The following is a 15862-nucleotide window of genomic DNA, read 5'->3' as shown; positions in this document are numbered from 1 at the left end:
ACGCGGCATCGACAGTTGAGATCAAAGCGATCTAACGGTCCTCGTGAAAACCGGCTGCGCGACCCCCGAGGCAAAATCGGTTTAGCGCATTTTTTGACGTCTGTGGAGTCCATAAGTCGCGTGACGTCCGCGAGTAGACCATACGCGACCCGGGCTACGCCTGATTGAGCCGAGTAGAGAACCGGTCCGACCAATGAGCTGGCGGACAAGAAGGCTTAAGCCTCGAGCCAAATCCACCCGATAGACCGCGGACTCCCCGCGCTGGGTCAGAACCCCCAGCACAGGGAGTGGGGGCAATTGATGTAGGGTGATTTGGCCCGACCTCGTAGCACGGGGACACGTGGACATGACCTGGCATAAGTGGCAACTACACGACAGCCTGGCCACAACTCGGCGTAACAAGCTCACCGAAGCTCGGTCGAACGACTCGGCAGGTGTGGCAACTCGCCGGGAAGCAAGGCCCAGCTCACCCCGAGCCTTAAGGGTGGAAAGCCCCGAGCTCTCCTCGAGTCCCAAGCTCCTCCTAAGGGGTTTCGAGCTCTCCCTCCATAAGAAGGGAGCACCCCGACTTTTGGCTGTCCCAAGGGAGAAACACCTCGGGATAGCACCGTCGACACTCCTATTCATACTTGCTTAAGGCTCGCCCCCAGTGTGAGCACCTCGGCACCTCGGTGCAAGGTATCTCAGCCCCAGGCAGTTCGGTGCAAAGTAGCTCGGCAATCTGCAGGGAAGATCTGCTTGACATCCGTACCTGTCAGATCTGGTGGCAACACCCACGTCTCTTGCCAGGCGGCGTCGTGCCTGCCATCTCTGAAAAGCATGGCACGCCTGACGAGTCCGTACCTTGCAGCAACAGCCTGCACCCGCCACCTTAACCCTGGCAGTAACGGCTAGGGCAGTGGCATTTACGCCTGGCGTGACTGAGCTCCGGTATAAGAGGACCCCGACCCTCGCGAAGCAAAGGTATTAAAGCTAGCACTTTCGGCACTCTTAACTCTCTGTGTTTTCCTTGAGTTTTCTCAGAACTCTAACTTAGCCATCGGAGTGTTCCCGCCAGGAGAGCTCCCTGGGAATCCTTCACATTCCTCTCCGTTTCAGGTATCGTCTGTCACATCTAGGAGCCAGGTTTCAGCCAACTAGGAGTGCCCAGATTATGCTGCATCAATAATGAATGCCAAATTGCATAAGGCATTTGAGTGACACTAGTAAACTTATTACCACCTATGATGCATATAAATTTAATGTTTATCTGTTTAGAGTATGGTTATCATGTATGATGTATTCATGTTAAATTGGGATTTGGTCCAAGGGAAGAGAAAGGATTGCAAGGAAAGGGGGGGGGGAAGAGAAATAGGGTTGGGATTTTTGTTTCCTTGGAGGAAAGGAAATATTTTTCTTTTCTTTTGTTTTTTTAGTCTTTCAAAAAAACAGGTAAAATAAAATATATGTTCAATTCAAAACTTTGTAATGATATTTTTAAATACAAGGGAAAATTCCCGATTAGTATCCTGTACTTTGGGATTAGTGCCACTTTGGTCCTCAAACTTTAAAATGCAACAATTTATTATCCGAACTTTTAGAACATGACAATCCAGTACTTATTGTTAACTAGTTGTTAACCGGCCGTTATGTGGCATTTGAAAAAGAAGCAAATGCCCTTTGAGTGTCATCTAATTTTCTTTATCAACCATCCAAACATTGACAAAAAATTAACAACCTCAAATCCTTGCCTCTTCCATTCAAGAAAGTTGATATCACGTTTGAATGGGCATTTTGGTGACCCCAACTTTCTTAAGTAGAAGAGACAAGGACTTAAGGCTGTTAATTTTTTGTCAATGTTTGGATAGTTGATAAAGAAAATTAGATGACACTCAAATAACATTTGTCACGTTTTAAAAGTTTGGTGCTAAATTATCACATTTTAAAGTTTAAAGGCTAAAGTGGCACTAGACCCAAAATATAGGGTATTTTCCCTAAATATAAATAAGTAAAGTATATGCAAAGTTTTGCATTTAATATATTTATTTCTGCAATATTCTCATACTTAGCGTTACAACAAAAACAGCTAACTGCAAATTCAAAGACAGTTTTGATAGTGATGACAATAGGATACCTTGTGCCTTGCATATCGTGAATGGTATTATGGGAGACCAATGGGGCTATTGGATTGGTGTTGAACTGTTGATGTGAGGTTTTAATTTTTCTTTTTATCGTGAAAAAACAATCTAAAGTTCTTTTACTGATACCGGGTCAATTACAATGAATCACGTGAGATCAGTACACGTGGGCCCTACGTATTAGGCTGACGTGGTGTATATTAAGTGGTTAGCGTCCTTGCTATCGGGGCCTATCGCAGAGGATTCGAACTGCTTTTGAAAATGCTGGACGACCCGATTAGAAGAGATATCATCAAAAGAACAAGATTCTGATCTAACGGTTCCTTTTTTCCATATTTTATCAGGTCAAAGCTTCTGTTATCTATCGAAAAACATATACCATCACGGCGTCTCTCCTTTCCGTATCGGTTGCGAGGGCAAAACACGGCAGTAGCTATCTATCTGATATTCCCAACTCCTGAGGCAAAGAGGCGCTAGGGTTTGGGTTCGTGAAATCTGTGAGGCATCTCTCTCCACAGCTCTAATGGCGTTAAGGAACTTCTACAACGAGATCAGAGGAATGAAAGTGAAGGACCTCCCTACGCATCTGAAGCCTATGTTCTCTGTCGATTACGTGAAGAAGTCAATTAGTAGAGGCTTGGATAATTACCATGCCAAATACATCCAGACCAGCTCGATCGATCCTCTCTTCCATGTCTGCTTCGGTGGGATGATCTTCTCTTACCTCGTCGCTCTTCCCGAAGAGCGTCGCCACCTCGAACACCAGCAACATGCGAAGGAGCATGGCGGACATTAAGCCTCTCCGGTCGATCGGTATGTTTGATCAAGGTATTAATTCATGCGAACCTCAGTAGTGTGTTTGATTTAATAAAATGTAAAATAGTTAGCTCTTTCTATGGTGGCAAGTTCCTCTCTTGACATGAAATTGGCACTCGAAACTGAATCTGGGAACGATAGTTACATTTTAAATTATTTAATAAATTGGAAAGCTTCAACTAGAACGGACCTGATTTTTGTTTTTTCTAAGTAATGCAATTATGTGAGAAAACATCTGACTTCGACAACGCAGGGAATTCAGTATGATTGATGGGAAACAAAAGGCTGAGGAAAATTAAGAAGATCCTCAAATTTTTGGTCGAATTAGACATGTGAAATATCTTCCTGTGTAAGTCTTTTTTTGGCAGACAGGATATGATTTTGATACATATTTAAATCTCCTTTAAGCATCACTGGCCTGTTGGTTTTGAAAGGAGAGTTACTTCAGCATTCAATCGAAAATGCTTCAAAAAAATGCTACATTCTTTTTAACTTTTTGGACAAAATTTTACGTTCTTTGTTGAGCCTTTGTTGTTTCTCTTGTTGGGGCAAATGGAGATGCTTATGTTCAAGATAGTATGTAAGAGTTAAGGAGAATGAAAGTGTTGTTTCTCTGTATGTCTTATTGAGCATTTTTTTATTCATCCTTCATTTGGTAATGTATACTTCGATTATTAGATCAGAGACCAACAACTGATGCATGTCACGTGTATCAGGTAAAGCATGGGGGTACAATCAAGGGGTATGCTTCTACTTTTCCAAGCTGTAGTGCTGGTTTTTTCTTGTCCCTTATGTCTAGTTACTTTAATAAATAAAATTGCTGGTCAACTAGTTGGTAGTCAAATTAGTTGACTTGGTGAATGTTTGAATTGCCTGCTGCATCATGAGTATCAATTGACTAGTTACAATGCAATCATTTTGGCTATCAAGTTTAGTTGGATGACTAATCATTGACTAGTTGATGCTTTTGTAGCACCACCATTTGGTAACCTCCTTGGAATTTAATTAGTCAATTTACTTTTATAGAGTGCTTCTTAACAAGAAATTGCTTCTTATGGAAATGCTTTGCCTTTAATTTATTGGTTTTTGAGGATGATATAGTTGTTGGAATATCAGAGGTGAAGGTATGTTAATGGGCTAAGGTGCTGAGGACAGAAATTTTATGAATGTTTACTAAATAGGTCTTGTTAAGGGTGAGCCATGGCCAAGAATTTTGTTTCAGGTAGATGGAAGTGGCTGTACTGAGTGCATGTCAGGAGGAACATGAGATTAATTCATATCATATCGATATCACACTCCTTTCAGATCTCTAATGTGTAACTTTGTTGCCTAGATATGGATAATACAGACATGGGTCTTTGGTTCAGAGATCGCCTAATTTGGAGGAATCTGTCAAGAAAAAGAAAGAGGTTAATGATGCAAGTCAATTGTTTGAGAAGAATTCAATGCTAGAACTGGAAAGACCAATGAGGAATATAAGGATGCCAAGAAGTTTAGGGAGAACTCTGTAACAGTTAGCACATTTAGAAGGAAGAGGAAGCATTGAGACATTTTGGTTTCAAGTGTTTTTGCTAGATTGGAAAGGGGTCTATTTGGGATTGGACCAAACAAGAAGTCATTGAACCCTAGTAGGTCTGTAAAGAAGTAGGGAGTTCCTGGTTTGCCTTTTTTGGGCGTTGGTGGCTTGCCTGTTTCATATTCATTGGTGCTTATCGGATGTAAGGGGTTCTGGTTTCTCTCAATTTGGAATTCAGTATCATCTTGGAGCAATGCTGTCCTGAAGCTTATTTACTTAGGATCAGTGTTTTTTGGTTGTGGTTGTTCTTATTTCCTTGGGTTGAGAGTTTTGATTCTTGTTTTTATTTTCTGGGTGACTTTTTTCGCTAGGAAGAGTTTGGTGGGGTCTGGATTTTTTTTTCCTTCTCTTGCAGTGATTTAAAAGGCGCGCCTAGGCGAGGCACATTTTAGGGTATGCGCCTCGCCTAGGTCCTAGGCACAACCCTTTCAAAAGGCACACTTCTGATGTGCCTTGCGCCTCAGCCCAAGTGTGTGCCTTTTTGCCTTTTCAAAGTTTTGCACTTTTTTGCTTTTTTTTGTACCTAGCAGCTGGGCTGGGGGCTCCGCCCCTAGACCCCCGACTATGCCCCTCGAGGCAAGCCCAAACAAGTCCATGTTAGGGTCTTAAATTTTTAATTCTCAAATAAAAAATAATGATTTTATAATTTTAAGTGCCTTTTAAAAAGATTGCTAATGTTGTCCATTCATTCGTCCTAATAAAGTATCTTCTTAAAAGGCAATTAAAATTATAAAATCATTATTTTTTTAGAATTAAGAATTAAGATCCTAACATGAACTTGTTTGGGCTTGCCTCGAGGGGCATGGTACAAAGGCGACTCATAGATTCAAGAATGCAATATGTTTTACATCACGTTAGCTACTTGAAGTAATGCAAGTGAGTTAAAAAAAGAGATTGTGGGTTTTACATGCCTGAAAATTCTTTACATGTTTGACTTTATTTTTAAATTTTCATTTGAATACATTTTACATGTTATGTTTATGTATTTTATTTTAGATAATAGGTTTTTTAAATGTTTATTTTTAAATTTAAGTTTATATTTTTTATTAAAATTATATTTAATGATTTTTATATTTTACATTTTTTTGAATTTTCTGATTTTTTTTTTTGTATTTTTGTGCCTTGCTTCGAAAAGGCACACACCTCACCTTGCGCTTTTAAAATACTGTTTTCTTGAGTGATCGCTGGTCAACTTCCTTGTATCAATTTATTTTTTTTTCTTTTAATCAATTTTATTTTATTACAAAAAATGGACATGGGCTATTGGGTATGGGGAAATGGGAGCATGATTCCTATTTCCTAAAATCTTGGGTACAAACACTAGGCATGTACAGGTATCTAGGTGTATAGCTGTAAGCTGTTTTTTTTTTTTTTTTTTTTTTTATGAATGACTATAGCTGTAAGCTGTTTACATATTGAAAGAAGAAGATATATCGGTTTTAGGCGCTCATAATATAATAATGAGAAGAATTTTTTTCTACAAAATGTCTATATTTTTGTGTTTTCCTCTATTTTTTATATATTTATTATTTATGCGCTCATAATTTAATAATGGATATGCATTAATTAAGCAGAACAGAATGGCAAAAGAAGATTCATGTAGCCAACCCCATATAGTTGGGCCAAGGCTTAGATGATGACGATGATGTCACAGGTTGACCCATTTGACTTGGATGGTTGGACTAGCAACCTACCACCCAGATAGAAAAGTGATTCCATTTTTGGATTTGTTTTGATAAATATTTTTTTGGATTGCTTTTTCAAAAGCATTAGTTTGTTATGGTGTTTTGGTCCCATATGAGATGCCTGTGTTTTTTTTCTATTTCTTTTATTATAGTGTTGAGGAGTTGGGGTTCTGATGTGTCAAATCTGGAGTGGTATTAAATATTGTCTGGAATATGAAATAGGGCAGATATACTGCGAGATGAGAATTGACATTTAATGGATGTTTTGATATTTTGTCTAGTGGTGGATGAAAATGAGTTAACAATATCTGTTGAGTATCCAGCTGTAGATTAGGCATTTGCAGAGATCCCTAGGAATTTCATGGCTGATGGTATTGGTGTTGGTAGGAGGTAAAGTAATCAACTAATCATTGTTGTCATCTTTGCTGGGAGTAGGAAGCTCATCATAGTTTGTCTCTTTGCATGGTTACATAAATCCTTGCATATGAAGTGAATTTTCAATTCTTTATGAATAAATTCCTCTGGTTCCATCTAACAGTTGAATTTCTAAGTTAAACCAGTGATGGTTATCATCTGCACATTGCTGCTAAAACTGACACCTTCTGAAAAGGATGATCCAGGCTAACTGCAGGATCATCAAATCTGAAGGCCTAAATCCACCTTTATTCTGCATGCATAAACCTCAACATATCCAGCCTTTTATTTTCTCAGAGTTCTATCTGTGCATTACTTGGTGAGTGAATGTCAGAAGAACCAACCCCTTTCTCTTCAACAACCACTGCTACTGCTTCTATGTTATTACCATAGTTGTCAATTTGTAACCTAGATGACAAGCCATCCTTTTTTGGGCACCTTGCCTAAGCCCCATGCTTTATATAAAAAGGTGCCTGCCTAGGCATAGGCACCTGTCTAGGTGATAAAATAACCATTTAGCAATAAAAATCATAGGACTGTGAACAGTTCGGTTTGAGTTGGATATGCCTAGATCCCAATTTGATTCATAAACATCCGGATTCAAATCCAGTTCAGATTACAACCGGATATTGAATAGCATTAATAAATTAATCTAGAATTGATCAAAATATTATTTTTATTATGCAGATAAAAAATATTATTTTTTATTAACAAAGTGAACTAAAAATGACTTTTAATATTATACATCATGAACAAAATAAAGCGAAAATAACTAGATCTTCTGCTTCACTTTGATGCCAGGATTGCCTATCTAGTCATTGAAAAAACAGTACCAATTTTCATTTGTATTCTTGTTTTTGTTGGTGATCAATAACGTGAATCTGTCAAGGGAAGCTAAAGATACAGAATGAGTCCTTCTATGAGAGTGAAGGGCGGGAAACCCAAAACATTTTTTTACTGTAAATAACACAGAGAGGAGCAGATGAAATTTGCTTCGTCATACTCGGATACTCCTTTTCTAGACAAGCTATCAGCCAGGAATTAGCCAATTGTTGGACATGTGCGAATGAGATGTTCACTGCCAAGTGTTTTGTTGAAGAAAACATCTAGAATTGATTGTGTATTTTTTATTAGTGGTATATAGGATATGCTTATGCTTCTTGCTATCTTTCTATGTCTTCAGTATATAGAAAGTTGGTACAGGGCAGTATTAACAAAGCATTGACTAGACAATTGACTAGTCAGTTGAGGGCCATACCAATGAACTGGGATCTCCTGCCAACAAAACATTCCAACACCCTACCAGCATGCTCTGACTCCATACATCTCACCATGATACTGGGACCCACCATCTATGAGATGTGCAGTGTCAGATCATGTTGGTAGGGTGTTGGAATGTATGTTGTTGGCAGGAGATCCGGATTCCATACCAACTGTATCACTAATTAGTTGGATCATACTCATGATGCATTCACCTAGGATGACTAGTTGGTTCAGACTCATGATGCCTTCCATACGAACTGCATCACTAACTATTTAGGCATATACGTTTTTTCAGGTATTTGTTATGGTATATGTTTAGTTGATGGTGTATAAAATAGAAATAAAGCATGAGGGAGAAGGCATTTTCGGAATTCTTTTAAGTTTCCTCGAATGGCTTGCTGATACAGAGTTGCTACAAATAAGGGGCAAACCAAATGGTCAAGGTTAAACTCTTCCTTTGAAAAATAAAGGCTATAACTGCTATATTCCGGCCTTCTTTTTTATGTTTGTAAACTAAATGTTCTATATCATTATTTACATATATTATAGGGTAAACGACTTAAACCTCCCCTAAGTTTTTCCATAACTACTAAAACCTCCCCTCTCTTTTCTGAAGGGACTTACACCTCCCCTGTTTGTTGATGTCTTTGACAAATATCACAACTCCATTAGCCATCTGTCATGATCCGTTTGTACCTGATATCATATGTATCCGACTTTGTCTCAAAAACCCAATTCTTCCCTTGATCAAAATAACAATTTGGTTGGTCTCGCTCTCTAGATATTTTCCAACCCCTCTTTCTTTGCCATCAAATGGATGTTCTGGCCATGACTACACACAGCAGACCCCATGTCCTTATCAACAACAAATCTGAAGGTTCAGTGCCTTGAATGGCATTCATAAACCATAGTGCCGTGAGGATGCTACTAACTCTTGACAAGAAGAAGCCCTGCCATATTTTTGAGGACAAAGCATTTCATAGAATGAATAGATACAGCTATGTGGGCTTTTGGACATTGAAACAATCTTGTAGGTCTGAGAATCATACTGTCACCCCATAAAAATCAGTAAATCAGATGGCTTTGAACAATGGAATCCTTAGAGATCGTTTGTAAAGAATGGCTTGCTCCTATTAATTTCAATGAAAATTCTTAGGTTTAGTCTCAAATTGTAGTTTTTGTTAACTCTTTTTTCTTACCCCCAGCCTAAAGAAAAGCAAGGCTCTGTTTTTGTTCTTGTTTCTCAGTAAAATTCCTTTTCAAAGTTCAATCAATTTGATCCTTAGGAATGAGATCAAAAGAACTCAAGCTCCTCCATATCATGACGCTCAACAACTTTGCCAGCACAACACATCCTTTGGAGGGATACCAGTGAGTTTCCTCTTCTGATCAGAAAATTCATCTTTTGGTCACATCTTATGTTATTTTGTTTTGTTCGAAAAGGCATTCCAATGCTGAAACGAACAAAAAATTGAAGACAAGGGAAAGACTTACCTGCAATGGAGGTTGAATTCTTTTCTCCATATTCTGTACATTCAGCCCACTAGTTCAAACTAATCAGCATCTCTCCCAGTGTTTTAAAAGCGCAAGGCGCAAAAAAGGCGCAACGGTCAATGCGCCTGAGACGCAAGGCGCAAGGCAAGGCGCGCGCGCCTTTTTGAAGCAAGGCGCAAAAATACAAAAAAAATAAAAAAAGTCAGAAAATTCAAAACAAAAATATTAAACATAATATAAATAAAAAAATGTGAACTTAAATTTTAAAATAAATGTTTAAAAAACCTATTATCTAAAATTAAAATACATAAACATAAGATGTAAAGCATATTTAAATGAGAATTTAAAAATAAAATCAAACATATAAAACATTTTCAAGCATGTAAAACCTCTAATCTCTTTTTTCACTCAATTGTATTACTTAATGTAGCTAATATTATGTAAAACATATTACATTCCTGATTCTACGAGCCGCCTTTGTGCCATGCCCCTCGAGGCAAGCCCAAACAAGTCCACGTTATGTCTTAAATTCTTAGTTTTCACACAAAAAATAATGATTTTATAGTTTTAATTGCTTTTTAAGAAAACATTTTATTAGGATGAATGAATGAGCAACATTACCAAATTGGGGGTTCTCGGAGCTTCAGCGAGTGAGCAAAGTGAGCGGTCCCAATTTGGTAATGTTGCTCATTCATTCATCCTAATAAAATGTTTTCTTAAAAAGCTATTAAAACTATAAAATCATTATTTTTTGTGTGAAAACTAAGAATTTAAGACCTAATGTGGACTTGTTTGGGCTTGCCTCGAGGGGCGGTGCACGGGGGTTCAGGGGTGGAGCCCCTGGCCCAGCTGCTATGTTCAAGAAAAGCAAAAAAGTGTTAAATTTTCAAAAGGTGCATGCCTGGGCGCCCCCAATTTGGTAATGTTGCTCATTCATTCATCTTAATAAAATGTTTTCTTAAAAAGCAATTAAAACTATAAAATCATTATTTTTTGTGTGAAAACTAAGAATTTAAGACCTAATGTGGACTTGTTTGGGCTTGCCTCGAGGGGCGGTGCACGGGGGTTCAGGGGTGGAGCCCCTGGCCCAGCTGCTATGTTCAAGAAAAGCAAAAAAGTGTTAAATTTTCAAAAGGTGCACGCCTGGGCTGAGGCGCCAGGCGTGCACCTTTTGAAAGGGCTGCGCCTAGGACCTAGGCGAGGTGCATACCCTGAAATGCGCTTCGCCTGTGCGCCTAGGCGTGCCTTTTAAATCACTGATCTCTCCATCTTCAAAATCATTCAGCCCATTATTCAGAACATGCCACTGCTTATCAAAGTACCAAACATCACCATCTCTCCATCTCCAAAACTCACTTTCAGAATAGAAAACTCATCATAGGAAACCCCAAAAAAAATTCTTACCACAGTTTCTAGAGAAGTAGCACAAGAATTCTTAGCTTGTCCAATGACCAGGCACTGGAAGAACATCTCCTCGAATGAAAACATACAAGTACAGTAGATGCTCCCAATGTGCGACTGCAATGTGCTATGAGGTGGGTGTGAGGAGCAAATCCAGACTCCTCAAGTGGACCTTGTTAATTAGAAACTGATGTAAACCATGGCTACCTTCACTAAAAATGTTATTTTGTTGTATTTTTTACATTTTTTCACTTCGGATAGAAAATAACGTAAACCATGGGTCCCTTCACTTCTCCCTTTTGCTAATGTAGAGAGATTCAGTATTCAAGATCCAGGGAGAAAGGCTTTGAACACAAATCAAAGGTTATGGTGAGACAATTGTTCTTATTAATTAGTTGTATGAAAATTTTTGAATCACAGATTGGACTTTTAATGAATATTTAAAGGTAAAGGAGTCTTTTTATTGATTCCAGCAGATATAATAGTTTGTTATTCTGCCATGGGAGGTTTAAGTCCTTCGAAAAAAGAGGGGAGGTTTTAGTATTTAGGACTTAAGAGATATCTCAGGGGAGGTTTAAGTCTTTTACCCTATATTATATTAATTATGAGATTACATTAACATCTTAATTTTATGACATGTATTTTCTCGATTAACCAGTTAGCATCTAGGTAGTAACTAGTCAACCCATCATGGTGCCTCACTGCATTGATAATACTGTATTTAGGTGTGAATTTGCTGAAACAACACTTGATTTTTCTACTCTGAAGGATTTTATGTCTCTGTGTCTGTGCCACTATTGTTACAATTAACTAGATCCTGATGTGGCGAGCTCTAGTGCAAGGAATGTCGAATCTCAGGGTAAACTGAGGTCATCTGGAGGTGCTGGGGTTGGTGGCAATAAGGGCAGTGAACTGGCAGCAGGTGATCTTTGAGAAGAATGTGGTTTGGAAGGTAAAAAGGATTAATGGTAACTCAAAGGATCAGTGAGGTTTTGGGATCCCTAATGCAGTGAGACAGGCCAGAAGGCAATCTGCGAACAGCATAGGTGTCAAGGGTTTTTGCCAGATTGAAGGGGGGTTTATTGGAATGTCCCTGTTAAGAAGGTGAAGAAAACAAATAAGGTTAAAAAGAGATGTAAATAAAGACACTGTTCAAACATCTGGAGTAGATGGGTATCAGGGAAAATCTGTTGTGCAGTGTTAGATGAACTTAAGGATTACTTGCAGTAGGTTTTTTGTCAGGTGTTGGAGACTGGTTTTATTTTGGGGCGATTGGGTTTTCTTGTAAGTTGAAGAGTTGTATTTCAAGTTTAGTTAGAGTTTGGGATTTCTGTCTGCTGATTTGGGATGCTATGTCTTATGTGTTTTGGAAAGTTGGTATCTTAAGGTTTTAGAGGAGGGTGGGTGGTTTTTGGGGCTGAAGCTAAACTTTGAGAAGAGGTGGATTCGGCTTCTTTTGTCAATGGCTGAGTAATTGAAATATGTTCTTTTCCTTTTTTTAATCTTGTCCCTGTTTTGCAAAAACATGGGGGGAGTATCGTTGAAAGTACCAATACACCTCTGCTGATATGTAGAGATGTATTCGAACCATGGTTGGAAGGGACACCTGCCCTTTCCTGCACTAGTTAGGACAGGTTGGTTTTGCCCCTTGTCAGGGGTGGGGGCTGGTTTGGTTTATTGGGGACTAACCTGAATCAGGTTTGGTTTCCAAAGCACCAACCTATCATGAAGTTGCATTTTTAATCAGTCCTGTCATATTGTGCATGAAGGATTACAGACACTTGGAAGTTTGTTGGGTAATTAATTTTCAGAAATTCTTATGTTCCTAGTATATAAAATATAGCATAAAAACCCTTGCCTGCCCTACTTTTTTAATGGGGTGGATCTGGTTTTGTTTAAACTCAAAAGTGTTGAGTTCAGGATGGCTTCAACCTTAGATCCTGTTAATCAATTTTGTGCATTGACCTTTAAATTGTAGGGGAACTTGGAGACAAGCCTAGTGTTGTACTCTGCTGAACCTTTAGGCTGTGTATGGTTTGAAAGAAAGGTAGGGAAATGTGTACCAGGTTTCCCTTCTTTCCCAACTTTTTTTTTTCAAACCAAACACAACCTTAATGTCGTCCAATTTAGCCTTGGGCAGGCACAATTCTATATAAATTTATTCTATTCTGTAACTTGAATAGAAAATTACAGATAGGTCAATGCCGTTCTGAAAAAAAATCCCTATCTGTTGGTATGAATATGTAAATTTACAGTTTTACACACAGTAGTTTGCAAAACTTTAAATACTGCTGCTAAATGATGAAAAAGATCATCTCTGTAGTAAAAGCTCTTGGTTTGGTATAAAGCAGTTTTTTTCTATTTGTTGGATGCATTTAATAGAAAAATAAATAAAGAGATCTAAAGGCGATTTTACAGCTTGTATTTTTGTTTCTCTCATCTTAATATGATTGATTTAATCTTATGCTAGCTTCATTTTTCATATTTTGCAGCACCAACAGGTTTGCAGGCGTTTGATTTGGTCAAGATCATTTTGTTTGGTGAATTTTCATTTTCCCCATTGCTTTCTGGATATTATAGGTAGAAAGTCTTGTTCAGAATGATGAAGCAGTATTTGACTGTTGAAATAAAATCCAATTAACTATGAGAATTGGTCTCTTCCTATCTTATATGGTTCAACTGTTAAGGTTGGTTAAATTGTGCATTACATTCCGATGCACGTTATCATAAAAATGTTGTCATTTTTGTTCTGCATGCTATACCTTTTCTTCTGTTTATTCTCGCTTCTGATATGAACCTATTTACATTTTGCCAGTACTGCAACACAGTACGGACATTGAAATAAGCTGTGGCTCACATTCTTGTGGTATGGAGCCAACGTCTTACAGGCACCCGTTAGAAATATAGTGGGTATTGACTCGTTTTATTTCCTTTATGGGTGTGGTTGCAAACTTGCGATTAGGCAGGAGTTGTGCATGCATAGAATTTCAACCCTGTTTTGTTGAATGGGAGATATGTAGAAAAAGATCCAGATGGCCGGCCTGGATTTTAAATGGTTTTCTGAGTTTCTACTCTTGCTTTGTGGGCATGCCCTAGTAGCACTTAATGCTGCAGAAATTGGTTTGTTAGGACTTTTTTACCTCTTTTTTGATAGATAAAGGCTAGGGTTTTGGATAAGAATTGGCTCCTACCTGGTCGGAGGAATTGTGTCCGGTCAAATACATTTTACGGTTAGAATTTAGGTTTAGGAGTTTAGAGTTTTTATATAAAAACCAAGAGGTGGTCGAACAAAAGCATCCGACTGTTGGAGGAGCAAATATGAGTTCGGATTTAGATTGTTGATTGGGTGGGTAAACTGTACACGAACCGGAGGATTTGGACTTGGTGCATTTGCAAGCCCAAGCCGGCTGGGCTCGATTCTATTGAAGTTCACAATGCGGTGGTCCAAACTTGTTCCAACATAGGCCTGCCTGACTTTGGGCTTAGTGTCACTTTAGTCTTAGAACTTCCAGTATACAAACTTTCAAAACGTGTTAACTTAGTATCTACCGTTAGTAGTCAGTCAGTTATCTGTATCACATGTGCAATTTAAAACTTTTAAAATCTTAAAACTATCCTTCAAAAAAATATTGTTCGTCTTCAACCTTGAGACTGAAACAGTATTCCGTGACCCAAACCCAAGAACTTCCTATGTCCTCCATTGTGATGGGCATGCCATCACTAACCTCAAGCTCCCGTAGATGGGGCTCTGCTTTCTGATCAAATGGGATCATTAGTCAATTAAAAGTATGAAGAGGGATGGGAGAGCGAGTAGGAAGGATAAAGTGACACAACACTATCCCTGTCAGATTACCCACATCGCTTTGTTTCAAAACTCTAGCAGAAACCTTGTTCTTCTCAGGTTTCCATCCTTGTCCAATGCCAAATTACCAATTACCAACATGCATTCTTTACAACTCAAGTTCAGCAAGTGCCACCTTTAAATTCAATTAAATTACACAAACAATTTACCGAAGAACCAATACGCCAGAAGAGATTGCCACCTGACACCTGTCCGAAGTGATCTGCCGCTGATAGTTCTGTGGTTGCATGGACTGCCGGACTGCAGATTGTGGTGGTGCTTATGGCAACAGATGTGCTGGTGAAACAGTGGGCACAGCAGCAGTAGATGACCAGAACATCTAGTTCTCCGGATTGGTTTGTGTGGTATTCGTGCAATTGCCCTCACTGGGTAGCTTTGCATGCTGCTCAGTATGTGGAGAAGGATGCTGCCGCTGGTGGTGATTAAGACTGCGATGGTGCAATAAAAACTGCCTCTGCCGAGCCATCCTCTTCTTCCTGGCTTCCTTTGTCGCCGAAGAACCCATTCTGAGTAGCCGATCACTAGGCCCTTGGTGCGTTGGTGGAGCTGTAGGAAGATGGTGATCGGCAGATGAGTTGTAATGAGGTGATAATGTGAAGTTCGATGAAGGCCAAATGACTGAAGGTCCAGCATCCAATAGCCTGTTACGGGCGAGCCCTCCAATTGGCAAAGCCAACTATTGGAGGAAACCCAGCTCCTGTCGCTGTTGGATCAGGAACGTAGGGAGGCTGAGGAATCCAGGGTGTGGCCGGAGAGAAGCAGGAGGTGGAGTCCAGAGAGATTGCATTACATCTTAAAATAAGATTAATGTTAGGGTTAGGGTTAGAAGAGTCCACCCGTAATGCCCAGTGGAGTTTCCGGGAATTACCCAAGCACAGGTTCCCCGGTGCTTCTCCCATTGAAGCTGGGCACTGATAAGAGTCCACCATATACGGAGGTCATGGTCTACGTTAGATGGTAGAAAATTAGATGACATTTAAAGGGAGTTTTTGTCCTTTCACGTGCTACTTAACGGCAATTAACAGTTTTGTACTAAATTGGTACATTTTTAAAGTTTGGGTACTGGATTGATATGTTTTAAGGTTTGGGGACGAAAGTAACACTACACCGAAAGTACAGGATACTAATCTGGAATTTACCCCAATTTTTATGCCATTATACCATACACTAAGGATCAAAGGATCAGTATCAGGTATTATATCAGATATTTCAAATGCAAATATGCTTTGGAAAC

At 39.1% G+C, this 15862-nt stretch overlaps 2 protein-coding genes across 8 annotated transcripts; one reads left to right on the top strand and one right to left on the bottom strand.

The window, feature by feature from the left end:
* The first annotated feature begins 2495 nt into the window (after positions 1-2495).
* Positions 2496-13525, top strand: LOC104609046 (ATP-dependent RNA helicase). 7 transcript variants are annotated; one of them, XM_088894004.1, is made up of 3 exons: positions 2496-2930; positions 3650-3675; positions 13259-13525. In XM_088894004.1, the coding sequence occupies exon 1, from the start codon at positions 2641-2643 to the stop codon at positions 2911-2913; it is 273 nt and encodes a 90-aa protein (XP_088750130.1). In that variant the 5' UTR covers positions 2496-2640; the 3' UTR covers positions 2914-2930; positions 3650-3675; positions 13259-13525. The 7 variants fall into 7 exon arrangements, 5 of the variants coding, with proteins under 5 accessions (XP_088750130.1, XP_088750131.1, XP_088750129.1 ...); XM_088894005.1 differs by having other exon boundaries at positions 8167-13326; XR_737185.3 differs by having other exon boundaries at positions 2497-2945.
* A 799-nt stretch (positions 13526-14324) lies between these two features.
* On the bottom strand, positions 14325-15557 carry LOC148789975 (regulatory protein viviparous-1-like). Its single transcript, XM_088893828.1, has 6 exons — positions 15419-15557; positions 14949-15285; positions 14786-14904; positions 14596-14676; positions 14444-14517; positions 14325-14336 (listed from the first exon to the last, which is right to left on the bottom strand). Exons 1-6 carry the CDS (start codon positions 15555-15557, stop codon positions 14325-14327), a joined length of 762 nt encoding a protein of 253 aa, XP_088749954.1.
* Between the last annotated feature and the right edge of the window lie 305 nt (positions 15558-15862).

This window comes from Nelumbo nucifera, chromosome 8 (genome assembly GCF_055504915.1).
Source record: "Nelumbo nucifera cultivar China Antique chromosome 8, China Antique-T2T, whole genome shotgun sequence".
In the NCBI taxonomy this organism is placed as follows: Eukaryota; Viridiplantae; Streptophyta; class Magnoliopsida; order Proteales; family Nelumbonaceae; genus Nelumbo; species Nelumbo nucifera.
This window is presented reverse-complemented; position numbering and strand designations above follow the sequence as displayed.

What these genes read in the sequence shown, in the direction of transcription:
- LOC104609046 (XM_088894003.1), top strand. Translation starts at nt 2,641, where the DNA reads ATGGCGTTAAGGAACTTCTACAACGAGATCAGAGGAATGAAAGTGAAG.
- LOC148789975 (XM_088893828.1), bottom strand. Translation starts at nt 15,557, where the DNA reads ATGGTGGACTCTTATCAGTGCCCAGCTTCAATGGGAGAAGCACCGGGG. An exon ending in CAATCTCTTCTGGCGTATTG is followed by an intron (nt 14,677 to 14,785) that starts GTTCTTCGGTAA and finishes GCATTGGACAAG; the next exon opens with GATGGAAACCTGAGAAGAAC. An exon ending in TCTGACAGGGATAGTGTTGT is followed by an intron (nt 14,518 to 14,595) that starts GTCACTTTATCC and finishes TTGATCAGAAAG; the next exon opens with CAGAGCCCCATCTACGGGAG.